Below are 14557 nucleotides of genomic sequence, written 5' to 3' on the forward strand. Positions count from 1 at the left end.
GCCGAAATGAGAGGACTGGCAGATACTGCGTGTTGCAAGCAAACTTTCTGGTATAGAAATTTGAGGTAGTAATTTTGTAAATATTAAAATCTAAGCTGTCAAAGACTAAAGAGCTGGCTTCCTTTAGCAATACCTTAATACTAAGAGAAATGGACACGCAGGATGGGTGTGCTTTTGAAGAATTAAAATGACAAAATGGCTCCACACCAAAAATACCTTTGTGAAAATCCAGTCGTGACAACGATTTCCCATCAAATTCGCTGATGTCTTTCTAAATACCGGTTAGTATGTTAAGGTCTGAAAACGAAGTCCTTCTGCTTTACCATTGTCATCAATTACTTCTCATTAATAGTTTTCATGAGCATATTTATTACATCTGTGACTAAACCTATTGGGAAAAGGGAGGAAAAAATACCAACAAAAAATTTCAAGGAGGACAAGCTCATTTTAACTTGGTGTGAACAAGCTGTATTTCTCGCTGGAAATCTGCAAAGTAACATTTTTTTTTTATTTTTTTTTTCTTTCTTATTAAAATATTCCTTGAAAAGCAGGCATTTAGGAAGGAAAGCCAACATCTACAGAAACTTTTCATGGGCCCTCCCTGACTGACTAACTCGCTTTCTAGCTCTATACGGGCGAAAGCAATTTTTTTTCGCCTGAAGTAAAGGAAAAAGAATTAGTTCCACCTAAGCCTTCCAGTGATCGTACACATGATTAATCGGGCCCTGTGGGCATCCGGAATCGTGCAGGTCATTCCCTCTGGGATGGGAGAGGGGGCCTGTGAAAGCGCCCGGGAAGAGGCTCCTCAGCAGCGTTTTTTGGAATTAATTTACTGTGAAAAGTAGAACCAAAGGGGTATAACAGTTGCAGTCACATTCGAGGAGGGGTGGCTGGATTTTTAGTCTCCATTTTTCAATGCCCGAACATGCTTTTAGAGAATTAACTAAAGAGTTATATGTAATAGTGCTGCAGCGTGATTCGTGGGGAATGGGAGGCAGGCCTGACGCCAGCTGTGCCACTGGTGCTATATTGGCGATTTAATACCCTTCCCATCTATAGTCAGCGAGCTCGGTCACGGAAAGCTGCATTTACACCTTGTTTGAAAACGCCCGCTTACGGAAGCTATAAAAATAAGAAGGAAGAAACACAAATGAGGCTTTTTTTCCTTGAAAAATTTTACCCGTGAAAATTTTAGGCTATGAAATGGTAAATCGTTTCTTTTTATTTCATCAGAAAACTTTGGATAAAGATTTCATCCTGGCAGTTGTATTTCTGTTTCTTTGTATCTTACCTCTTAAAGAAACACGTTAAACCTCTAGAGAGAGATATTTTATATTCTAAGTGGCACTGACTAACATATCTTCTGTATTTAGGAACCTTTTATTTTAATGAGTGAAAGGGATTTTTCTGCCTTTGAAAGTCATTGGTGGTCAATGGAGTTAAATCCAGCTGGCGGCCGGTCACAAGTGGTGTCCCTCAGGGCTCGGTGTTGGGACCATTTCTGTTCAACATCTTTATTGATGACCTTGATAAGGACATAGAGTGTATCATCAGCAAGTTTGCAGATGACACGAAGCTAAGCGGGAGTGTTGATCTGCATGAGGATAGGGAGGCTCTACAGAGAGACTTGGATAGATTGGACCGATGGGCCAATGCTAATGGAATGAGCTTCAACAAGGCCAAGTGCCGGGTCCTGCACTTGGGCCACAACAACCCCACGCATCGCTGCAGGCTTGGGGCAGTGTGGCTGGAGAGCTGCCTGGCAGAAAAGGACCTGGGGGTTCTAATTGACAACCAGCTGAACATGAGCCAGCAGCGTGCCCAGGTGGCCAAGAGGGCCAATGGCATCCTGGCTTGTATGAGAAATAGCGTGACCAGCAGAAGGAGGGAGGTGATTGTCCCCCTGTACTCAGCACTGGTGAGGCCACACCTGGAGTATTGTGTCCAGTTTTGGGCACCTCAATACGAGAGAGATCTCGAGGTGCTGGAGCGAGTGCAGAGGAGGGCAACAAAGCTGGTGAAGGGCCTGGAGAATAAATCTGATGAGGAGCGATGGAAGGAGCTGGGACTGTTTAGTTTGAGGAAGAGGAGGCTGAGGGGAGACCTCATCACTCTCTACAACTACTTGAAAGGCCATTGTAGAGAGGTTGGTGCTGGTCTCTTCTCACAGGTAATTAGTGATAGAACAAGAGGGAATGGCTTCAAGCTGCAGCAGGGGAGGTTTAGGCTGGACATTAGGAAACAATTCCTCCCAGAAAGAGTGGTGAGACACTGGAATAGGCTGCCCAGGGAGGTGGTGGAGTCCCCATCCCTGGATGTGTTTAAGACTCGTTTAGATGTGGTGTTAAGGGATATGGTGTAAGGGAGAACTTTGTAGAGTGGAGTTGATGGTTGGGACTTGATGATCCCAAGGGTCTTTTCCAACCTAAATGATTCTATGATTCTAAAGTTATTTTGGCTACCTGAATACCTGTGTGTTCTTTGACCCCTGCTTTTTGGGTGCTTAAACTAAAGTGTGAACTTTCACAATTATTTCCAGATTTTATTTTGCAAGAAAAACAACGGAAGCTTTGCAAATGTTGTGAAAAACCCTCTGCAAGGGATGTGAGCTTGTCGTTGCATCTTGCCCGTACCAGACCGGTTATTCCCGAGGTGGTGTTGACCTTTGATTCTTTGTGTAAGAGGAGGAAGAGAGCTCCATGCCGGCTCGGCTGGCTTTTCCACCCACAAAGGATGCATCGCTTCTCAATGCTAGAAATTAAGCTCTCGTTTCCACAAACCAGATACCATCTCTGGATATTCTGGTGGCAAAATGCTGAGCTGACAGAGAGAAGGACCTTCCTCCTGATGGGATGCTGCAGCCTCTGAGGAATGCAGAATGCTTCATGCCGCTGCTGCAGCATTTATGAGAAGTGAAGAACCTTCTCTCCAAGGCAGCAGATGCACTCATGGGGTTGGGATCCCTTAATCCAATCTTAAATAAGGAAAGCGTCTAACAAACCTCCCGTCCCCATAAATCTTACGTAGCGAACACCCTCGCTAGTTTCAGGCACTGACGTGGGAAATGGGGAAGGTGAGTTTTGCATGGTGCTCCACCACCTTTCAGACTGCATAGTTAAAATCCAGAGTCAGGAATTATAGCCACAAATGACCTAGAAAATGACGGAGAAGCTAATTTCAGAAGGAATATATCGCCACACAGCTGTATCCCACCTAACTAGCAATGTCGCTAAGGTTGCCTAGAGAAGGCCTCCTTCCGTACTTAGCAGAGGGTTAGCAAGGCTTTCTCAGATAAAATGAATTTTTCTGCAAGTGACTGTCCTATTTTCTGCAAAGAGGATAAACCCTCAAGTCTTTGAAGTTGGGTCCTTTACATTAAGCACTTCACTAACCTGCCTAAATTTAGTAGGGTGTATCCCGCTCGGTCCCTTTAATTGGAGTTCAGTGAGTAACGTTTGCTATCCAGACACTGCTGGAGTTCGTAAGTAAAATAAAACATGTTAATGATTTTATAGGTTTCTGGAAGTCATCTTATCTCTGGGTACTAGACCAGTGGTGGATTTTTTTTTTGAGAGGACTGGGCCCTGTGTGGTCTGTGCTTGCTTTTGACATAGGAAGGAGAAGCCCTCGCAGTACTTCAGAACTCACCCAAGCGGTGAAGAGACTCTCTCATCTTTATGCCATTACTCTCCCAACTACATTGTTAATATACAGATGGTTTCTTCAAAAGAAAGAAGAATGCAGGTTATTCCTTTTTTTTTTTTTTTTCCTCTATTTGTAATACTTTTAGAAATCTTTTGCAGTGAGCTCAGAAATTGTTTTGGTATATATTTCTAGATGCTGACTCTACTTTTGGTCTGTCTTATTTCTGTAATCTGGCCAGGTGGTTTTATTTTTCTTTATTTTATACTTCCAGATTTTCTCGCTCGGGGATATCGCACTTCTAAAATCACTCTTTCGCCCGATCTTTCCTCCTCTCACATAACTTGCCATGTGTTTTGTACACAGCCCTCTTGTTGACCGCAGTGTTCGTTGCTTCCTTCAATAGCGCCGTGTGCCAGACAGCCTAACGTGCCTTGCCGCCAGCTTCTCAGCTTCTCGCACCGCTCGCTGACGGAATGGGTATTGCCGGTGATAAACTGGACAAAACGGTTTTGCTTCAGATTGTGCTGTCAGCGTGTCTTTGACATGGAGGACAGAGTTTTTCCTCGCCGTGTAAGCTCAGGCAATAAGTAGGTTTGTTTTTAATGCAGCTGTTTTCTGAGAATGTGCTGTCATACATTTCCAAAGTGTGCTTGACTCTGGGAGCTGTTACACCTTCTCCACGGGCTTTTCCTTTCTGTTATGAAGCACCACAAATACTTCAAGATGACAGCTTTATTTCCCCCGGGCTCAGGTAATCCTTCCCAGTTTTAACTTGAATGCTTCCTCAGATGATCACGGTTTTCCCTGAACCTTGTTCTCACCCGCCTGCTCTATTCTGTTTCCCTGAATCTGGACACCTTCCTCTTCTTATAGTTATTTAAACCTGGGGATGTCAGTGACATTACCGTAAATTCACAGTTTTATGGTCAAAGATGTGTCCTTTATCCATGCCCAACGGTTTCTAGCCTGCTTGGTTTTTTTCAGTTCTCCCACTTAAAGTTACTATCCCCAAAATCCACAGAAACCATTTACAGCTTTTTTGTTCTTCGTTATCAACTGCATCTTCCTATCGATGCCTTATCAGTTCATAGTTACCACTGCAAATATTTTTTTTGGTGTTGCTTGCCCAGGAAGAAGGAGGGAAACTTGTTTTTTCCCCTCACTGCTTGTATCCTTTTATTCGTGCGCGGTGATTCGCATTCAAGTTTGGCTGGTTAGACTTAGCAAACCAGAGTATATTTATCAATACATCTTTCAGCTGAAGAGCTTGAACATGCAAGGTCACGTTTCTAGAATCCCCTGGCTGATTAAAAGCCATGTTATTGACCTTCACTGCTTGGCAGGACAGCAAAGGCGAAAGGGAGGTCCCCGCCCCTTGATTCTCTCCGAGGCTTCTCAAGCCCCACTAAGACAAATCAGGAAAGAACGCGTGCTCTTATTTTTGACAGCCAAGCATTCCCTTTGAGTGACACATCTGCTTAAAGGAGCTATAAGAGTATTATTTCTGCTTTCTAGTTGAAGCTTCACTGCCTTGTTCGCAAGGATAGACCGTGCAAAATTCCCAAACAAAAATCACAGTCTTGGCAAGGAGAAAAATGTAAACAATCTGTATCGCGCAGTCGTCTCCCAGCTGGCTGTTGTCTTTTTCTGTGTACAGAAAACTTGTCATCACTGGAAACCATTACAGTAGGGATTGTGTTTTTTTCTAAATAGATTATCAGCAATTTGGAAGCAAAATACCTGGAAGATTTACTGCTAGGACCTGCCTACATTGGCTGGGAGCGGGTCATGGTAGAACTGATTGTTTTTCATATTTTATGTCATTGAATTGAATGTCATTGAATTGAATTGAATGTCATTGAATTGAATAGTAGCACGAACACAATCTGAAGAACCCATGAAGAACCAGTATTTAATGAAGATATCTACTCCAGTTTTTAAAAAAGCATTTTTAAAACCAGATTATTCATCCATAATCATATTTAAATACAAAACCAATAGCTTTGCTGTATTCCCAGAGAGTACATCAAAGTGTTAGAAACACCACTAAAAAGAAAAACAAAACGGAGGAGGAAAATGTTGAGAACGTGAAAATATAAGCATATATATTTTGAGAAAAAGTAATTCCTATCTGGAAGATTATAAAATTAAATAGTAAATTCTGCTGCTGTTCAATAGCAGGTAAAATCCAATGCTCTCTGTAGGACTTCTGAAGCCTACAAAAATGATAGTCTTGCCTGAAGGTCATATAAAATAATGAATGCTAACAACTTTAAGCAGCAGAATGCTACAAACCCATCAATATTCTAAAGAAGATTCAGAAAGATATATTAAAAAAATCAGTATAATTGGTTTATAAGGAAGCACTGAAAAGATGAATTATAAATCTCCAGGGAAAACCTAGCCTTGCGTCAATGCAAAGCCATCTTCTTCAAGCTGAGTATGTGCTGATAGTGAGTGGATTTGTTTTCAAAGTGAAGTTTCAAAAAATTAATCAATCTGTTAGAGAATCTTCTTTTTGTATTTCTCATACAGTTTGTGGTCCTCCCCTACTGTTACCAGTAAATCAATTCAGAGTAAATCAGAAAGTAAACCCACTTTTTTAGGCATCTAAATAGTTACAAGGCAATAGACCTCATGCGTAGAATATTTCAACCTTGAAATGCCCATCTGAAGGAAATTTTAGAAAAACATATGTGCAGGTGAAAAGCAGAAAGTAACAGTAAGAATTGGTTCTAATTTTGTCCAAATCACTTTTTAATCTTTTAGTGATTAATTCTTTTTACTTTTGGAAGGTCCAGAATTCATTCGTCCAACAGAATTTTGCACTTTTAAGGAAGAATCTCTACACAAATACTTCACTTTTAAGTAAAGTATTTCACATCTCTACATAAATACTACACTACATAAATACAGACACTTTTAATGTCTGTAGAAGAAAAACATTAAAAAAAACCGGAAAAAAACCCAGTTCTATAAAACAGATGCTCCAAAATTTAAGATTTCAGGGGTTTAACGTTCTGGTAACAGATTTTAACGATCTAAGGAATGACACGTTAGGTAGTACTTAGGATGTGGACAATTTGCAATTAGGCAAACCTGAGAAGTCTGTACCGTTATGAAGAGAAATTTGGACCAATATTGGCTTGTTTTTCCTGTTGAAGCAGTTGACTTGAACGCAAGCCAAGAAGAATCAGGCACATGACAGTAATAGCGTGGCATGAAATGTATCCATGTTTCAACAACACTCTTGGAGCCGTGCCTAGGAATATAATATGTCAGAAAGAGAGAGAGAGGATGAACGTGTTCTGGAGAGGCAATAATGAATGTCCAACAAGTGATTGTTAGCAATGAGAGTGATATTTTAGACCAAGCAGAATAGAGTTTGTGTGTGTTTTCTGTGATTTATAGTGCACATAGTGGTAATATCAGAACATCGGTCTCTTTCTCCCAGCAGCATTATATGTAAAATGAGATAGGTTGAAATACTTTTGCTTCATCTTTTACTTCTGTTCAGGAATGAGGTATGAATGTAGGAGGTGCTCGTTAGCGCAGACACGAGAATGTTAGAAGAGGCAGTTGGGGTGTGAGTAACTTAACACTCCTTCTTCAACTTATTCAGATTTCATACCGTGTGTAAGAAGAGGGTGTACGAATGCCACAAGAGCTTGGCTAGGGTGGCGAGGGATGATCTGTAACATATTAAGTTTTGATACATCAATGAGTCTAAAGACATCTTTATAATTTTTTTTTTTTCAATTTCTCATTTGACCACTTAAGGAAACATGATTTATTTAGATGTAAAAAAAATAAGAATAGTATTGCTGGTTCTGGACAACCTAACATTTTTAATTAAGCAGAAAAGGCTGGTTTAGGTCTGCAACGTTAAAATCCTTCCTAAAGGAACTTAGTGAGTTTTCTACTTGCCCTCTCTAGTATTTGCATATGGGGAACTAAACATTTAAGATCCCGTTCAAAAAACATTGGGAAGAGGTTGAAGTATTTATGTAGAGATTCTTCTTTAAAAGTGCAAAATTCTGTTGGATGAATTCTGGGCCTTCCAAAAGTAAAAAGAACTAAACGCCTGTAGGGTAAGAATACAGATGATGGACAGGAACAAAATATCTAATATTTACACTAAACTATGATAAAAATGTATTGATCAAAGGAGGTTACTGAGGCTGGACTATAGGCAGAACCTTGCATTATAGAAAATTGAAAGCAAACAAGCAGTAGCTCCGAGGCAAGAAGACGTGTACTGCTTTTAACTCTGACTTTTTGTCAACTGCAGAAAGAGCTCTCAGTACAACTTCATCCAGACAAAGTTCACCACTTGAGAAAATGTGTGGTGACTGCAATGAATAATTTAAGAAGAGTATGTAAATGGGTTTATGCAGAATGTGCCCAGGGTAAGGAAATGGTAGCGTTCGCTCAGAGGAATTTTTCCCAGGAAAGCGGGACAAGACTGAGGCAGAAGGCCTGAAAGCCAAAGGTCATTTATGAATTTAAAGCTGGGCAAAGTGCTAAAGCTAAAGACTTTCTTATTAGTATTGAAATGAAATCTATAGATGACTAAATGTGAATGTTTTATTAGAGAGACAGGGCAATTCAGGAAGAAACTGAAAAGATCTTCCTGCTCATGCTTCGGGTTGCCATCAAATGACACACGGGACCTTGTTCTGGCATGCGGTTGGGAACCAGGACTACACAACGCACTGTGGAGGGCAGGTGCCTCCCAGTTATTCCAGTCAGAGGCAGCCACGCTCCTCCTGGGCTCGTCTTCAGGTGATGACCTGCACTGGCAGGGTTTCGCAGTGAAGCCTAAGAGGCTTTTGGCAGGATGGAGGAACATGGTCTCTGTAGACGCAGTTTTGATCTCTGGCAAAAACTGTCCATGAGGATTTCTGAGCCTGTGAAGAGGTTTGGAAGGAACCTCTTCGATCATCAGGTTGAGAGTAGAGCGTGAATTTTTGTGTATGTGTCATAGGACAATAAATCTAGATGAGATGCACTAACACAAGGCGTAGGTCTCCTTCCAGCTCTCTGGGTTGAGAGCTCATGTCAGGGAGGTCATATAAAATAAGTAAATGACAAAACTGAGAGTAAGTGTAAATGTAAGTACCGAGTGGTTTGGAACAAAGATAAAATTACCTGGCAACGTGAGGTTTCTGGAGTTAAGTTTTATTCAGGCACTGCTGAATTTCTTGCTATATTTCTCTATTATTTTTTTGTAGTAAGCAGCAGTGTCCTCATACAATAAAACAACTGGAGTCTGCTTTCTTCTCACCTCCACCCATCTCTGCGGCAGCAGTACCTTTTAGATATGGTTTCACTGTCTCTGTCCCCAGGGTCGCGGAAGCAGTCACATAATGTTTCTTCAGGGGTGTTAAAATATTTATAACAAAACTAAAAGAAGAACAGTGTTTGAAATTTAATGAATGTGCTTTTCATGGGACAAGTACCCATAAATTTTAAAAAGAAAGTGGTAACTGAAATCTTGATCTTATTAAAGTAGATAGATTTGGGTAATGTTTTCAGCGGAAACAGGATTTCAACCAGCAACGACCACCACGAAAGCTGTTGTGCTCTGTACATACCGTTTCAGAACGTCTTCTGAAATCTCTACTTGCCGACATTGGTCTGGGCAACAGATTATATATATATATATATGTATATATATAAAAAAAAGTCTTTCCAGAAGGGTTGGTGATTTGCTTACTGTAATAATTTGTGACTCAGGAAAGCCATTACTGGCAATGAAAAACTCATAAAATCTGGCAAGAGGGCTTGAGGAGCCATGGTGCTGGTACCAGAAATTAACTTCCACAAAGGTTAAAGGTTTGATTTGCTCAAACAATTATTTAGATTTTTTTCTTTCTTTAGATTTGTTTCCCGATGTGAACCAAGTATCGATCAGTGAACTTTTGTCGTCATGATTTGGTAGACACATTTCACTATCACTTACAGTTTGTTTTGGGTTTATGTTTCTGGCATTTTACCGTGAAAACTGAACTGATCAGACAAAGCAATTTTCACTACCAACGCAATACGCAGCTTATTGAAGAACAAACTGTGATACCTCTTTAAGATGCTGTTCTGCTATTTCATAAACCTTTGCCTTGTCACGTAGCAGAATGCTGCTTCAAAGGAGGAAGATCCCTTTGAACCTCAGGAGACTGAGTTCTGAATTTAATTCCTGGAGTGAACAGGCTCCTTAAGCAATTCGCGTAAGGTCTCTAGAGCAAAGAGGGAAGATTGTAATGGCAGAGAAAATTATAAAAAAAAAACCAACAAACTTTGTCACCTGTGGTTTAAAAAAAAAATAAATTCACAATTTCATTCCATTATAACAAGAATTTACAAGCTGACACCTCCTATTGCTAAAAACTAATAAGTTGTTGTGCAAGGTCAACCTTTTGCTTTTTCCTGCCCCTACAGCAGAAAGTGTTTTATGGCCCAGGCCACATTTTTGTGGTTTGCTTTGCTGATACCACTGATAGCAGCTTCCAGGGATAGCTCATGGCTGCTAAGTGATTTAAGTTTTGCATTTTAGTTATTCTTACATAAACCAAATGACATTTCTCTATTTCTTTCCCCCCAGTCTTCTTGGTGTTATGACATGAATTTGGGCATGTCTTTGGCCACTGGCTCTTCAGTCAAAAGTGACTGAAAGAGGAAAAAAAAAGAAGTTCTTCCTTTTCTACAATATGTTTTTAAAATGAAATGAACATTTGATTTGCTTTTTTCTGAGATACTCAAGCGAACAGGTTCATGTTTTTAAAAGAGAATCCCTTCCGTAAACAAGCAGGCGATTCTCTCTAAGCGGGCAGCTCTCGTGGCTCCGGGCAGCGATCATCCCACAGATTTCTCCTGCGCTGATTCTGTGCCCAAGGCAGATTTCTTTGGTGGCTAATAAGCTCTGGGTTTTCCCCTCTTTGCTAGACCAACGCTTTGTATTATCTTATTTTTAAGCAAGCAAGGCTACAGGGAGTGGCACCCCTACTCCAGATCAGAAAAGAAAAAGACATTAAAGAGGAATTGTAACGCTCGTAGTAAGGCTGATGTTTTTCCTCCATTTGGTGGTAATCACAGAGTAGGGAGATTCCCGAATCCTTGCAGAGCCCAGTCTTAAAAACAGTTACTACAGTTCAGTAATGTAACTAATGTAAAAGATTTAGTTCTCCATTAAATTATTATGCGTGTACTCCACTGCAAGATGTACTAAATTTCTTAAATATTATTTAGCTCAGAAATTCTAGCAGGCGGCTCAAAAATAAGGCTTCAAACGTACCCAGTTTTGGCAAACTCATAGAATATAAGCCAGGAGGCTGGTTTTAGTTTAAAAATACTTCTAGAATACAGTAAACTGGGAATTTAAAGGCTGTTCTGAGAACACACAGAGCACCTTCTCTCTTATTTCTTGCTCCTCCTGTAGAAAAATTGAGTACAACTCTTTAGCTTGATAATAAATTAAGATGAGGCATAGCATTTTAGGTGGGAATTCATAGCCCTGAAGTGAATCTACATTTTCAAGTCATTTTCCAAGTAATTATTTGTAAATGAGTGCCTGGGGTCGAACCAGATGTCATCTCATTAGCTTTAAGACTGTAATAGGGAGAGAAAAAGAGAAAAGAGTAAAGGAGCAATAATGAAAAAAATAAATAGGATTGTGTACAGAACAGTATTTACTTGTATTGACTGTTTCCTCTGCAATAGATGGAACAGAATTTCCCTTATATAAAGCAACTGACACACAGAGAAGTCTACCGTAACATTCAAGAGTGTATATTTATTATAGATTTTGCTATCACTTTCTATTTTATCAGTTGATTTTCTAGTGAGCGTGGTTTTGGGAAAAGCTGGAAAGGAAGACAGCCATTATCTGCATGAATACATTTTCAACAATCTTTAAACATAAATTAGACACATCGGTTTCCCTTTTAAACTGGTTTGATGTTAAGGGAAACATGAAAATGGCTCATAGCTCACAAAGCGGCAGGTAAAGCTGAAGCATTGAGTACTAAATAAAGAAAAGGACAGGAAGCAGATACCCCAAGTATTAAACAGAATATTTCTATTCTTTTTACACTTTATCTTTTACTTTCCTGCATCCTTCTGATAATTATTTTTAGTGCTATAAATTCTCCAGTTTTTCAAACTACAGCTGAAAGCCTCATCTACCTAGGGACAGTCAGGAAAATTAATCTGAATTGAATTTTAAACTGGATTAATTAAACTACCTTAAATCCCTATGTAAATACGCTTCCTCAGAATTAAAATGGCTTTTATTTAATATTCTTTGGGAGTGAGTTACAGTAAATCAAATTAAGGTCTCTTTAATATTGCTTGAGAATGTCCATCCCATAACTTCAAGGTAATAAAATTACCTCACCTAAAATTCAAACCTTTTATTGTTTTGAACTGCTTTTCCTTAGCAGGTCCACACGGGCAAGCCACCCTCTGACAATTCCTGCTACCAGTTACACCCCGTTAGAGTCCGACTTCATTTGATTTCCGTAACCAAAATCTGTATTTACATTAGGTATTTTCCTTGACGACCTGAAGTGAGAGGTCTTCCATTAAGGAAGTAGTAGAAAATGTCTGCCATTTTCCCCTTGTTTACTCTTTAAGGTTTAATTTTAAGCAGATTGTGGACCAGCTTACTCAGCCTTCAAAAATAGCTCGTATTTCTTATTCACGGTCAATGTTTTTCTGTAGTAGGCAGCAAGAAAAATGTTAGTGTGCTGAAATTTCGTTGTTTCAGTAATGTGTTTAGATTGATCAGCATTTCTGAAGCCACCAAATCTTGGGGCTATGTGGATTCAACATTTAGAGGCTGACTTATCTTCCCCATTTAACCATGTAGCATCTTCATATCCTTTCCACGGCATAAAATGCCAAGGTAATTTGTTATTGACGGGTGTCTCTGCGAGTCGTCTCGGGTTAGCAGCGGAGCAGTAACGTGGCATGCCTGCGTGTTTAGAGACGCTGGATGTGCCGGCATAACCACCGGCCCTGACGGCAAGTAGAGTTTGATGCCTCCTACAAGCAGATTGCTATTCTCTGGAGAGCCTAAAATAAACAAGAAAATGTGGAGCCTTTGGAGAACACATGTTGCAAAGCGTGAAATTTAATGCGTTTATTACTAAGCACCCTAGTTTGTACTGAATGATGAATTCCTTTGTAAGTAGACCCCAAATATGTCTAAATACAGTAAGAAAAGGACAAATATATTGTCTCATTGGTTTAATGCAGAATGGACTTGCTGGTGAGATTCTGTGGCAGCCATGGGTAAGGAATCGTTTTTATGAAGACCCAGATTTCAAAAGCGAGCAAAGCCTATAGTATTGCATTCTAATTTTTTGCCTCATGATTGATAGCAGAGAAAACAACCACGTGGCCTCTTGCCTTAATTCTGGAGTAGCGGCGATGGGAGAGAGACGTGTTTCCCAAAGCGCACAGCTCTCCGCACTGCGGCAGTGGTGCTGTGCGTCAGTCCTGGCCCAAGGGGGACAGGAGCTTGGAGAAAACTTGTCCTGGTGGAAGCATAACTGCTTGTTCTTCAGCAACATTGTGTTGGGGCTCCATCACTCACTTTGACCAGATCGTGAGTTGATTATCAGACCAAACCCATAATTTAAATAAGGGCAGAAACAGGCAAAACCAGTCAGAAATGCTTGTGTTCATCACTTCCCTGTGATTCCTTTTTTGCAATGGAGTATTGGTTAAGTTCTAACTTCCCGCTGGTTTTGTTTTTCCCTCTTTTGCTGCAGTTTATTATGCTGACATACATCTTCATGTTGGCCTGGCTTGGCGTTACAGCTTTCACTTCTCTGCCCGTTTACATGTACTTCAACCTGTGGACCATTTGCCGAAACGCCACCGTCGTGGACGGAGCTAATCTCTGCTTGGACCTTCGCCAGTATGGTACGTGAAGGAAGAGCACTTAAATACAAAGTGAAAGTTTCACGAAAGAAAGCATCACGTTGCTTTGCTTCCATGTATTTGAAACGAACTATTTCAGTGTTTCTGAAAGAACTGGCAAGTATCTCTTTGTACCCTTTTACCCCCTCGTCAAGGCCGTATATTGGAGATGCGCTGCATTTCCAGGCCTGACAATACTGAATCAGGGGAGACCTAATCACTCTCTACAGCTCCCTGAAAGGAGGGGGTAGCCAGGGGGGGTTGGGCTCTTCTCCCAAGGAACAGGTAATGGGACAAGAGGAAATGGCCTCAAGTTGCGCCAGGGGAGGTTTAGGATGGATATTAGGAAAAATTTCTTCCCAGAAAGGGTTGTCAATCATTGGAAGAGGCTGCCCAGGGAAGTGGTGGAGACATCATAGAATCATAGAATGTGTTGGGTTGGAAGGAACCTTTAAAGGTCATCTAGTCCAACCCCCAATCATCCCTGGAGGTATTTAAAAGCCGGGCAGACATGGTGCTGAGGGACATGGTTTAGTGGTATTTTTGTCAGCGTTGGGTTGATGGTTGGACTCAATGATCTTAAAGGTCCCTTCCAACCTAGACAATTCTATGAGTCAACATTGTCCCTCTTCCCAGAGTACTGAAAATTTGGCTTGGGGCTTCTGTACAGTCTCTTCTGCTGGAACTTGTCTAAAATGCTTAAGTTGTCATTTATCTGGAGAAGGACTCTTTAATCTCGCAGTAGGACACTGATTTGTTGATGTGAGATCCTAGGTTATCATCTGTCCCTGCAGAGGGAAACCGGGACAGGAGAAGATCCGTTGCTTGCAAAAATCTTCGTGAAGAGCAACAATACAGACACCACCAGTCTAAAAGGCTGGAGAGAGAGAGCGGGGCTAGAGCCTGAACTGCGGGGGTGAGAATCAAGTGGGGGCACACACATACGTGTGTTTTGAGGGGATGGGAAATTTGGAGAAAAGGGGATTTG

At 40.8% G+C, this 14557-nt stretch overlaps 1 protein-coding gene across 1 annotated transcript in view; it reads left to right on the forward strand.

Moving 5' to 3' along the window:
- GPM6A (glycoprotein M6A) overlaps nt 1-14557 on the forward strand; it is a 135897-nt gene that overhangs the window by 108143 nt on the left and 13197 nt on the right. The window contains exon 4 of the mRNA XM_063336056.1: nt 13419-13572. Coding sequence (XP_063192126.1) covers nt 13419-13572 — 154 coding nt within the window. The remainder of the gene's footprint in view (nt 1-13418; nt 13573-14557) is intronic.

The sequence above is a fragment of the Chroicocephalus ridibundus genome, chromosome 5 (assembly GCF_963924245.1).
Source record: "Chroicocephalus ridibundus chromosome 5, bChrRid1.1, whole genome shotgun sequence".
NCBI lineage: Eukaryota > Metazoa > Chordata > Aves > Charadriiformes > Laridae > Chroicocephalus > Chroicocephalus ridibundus.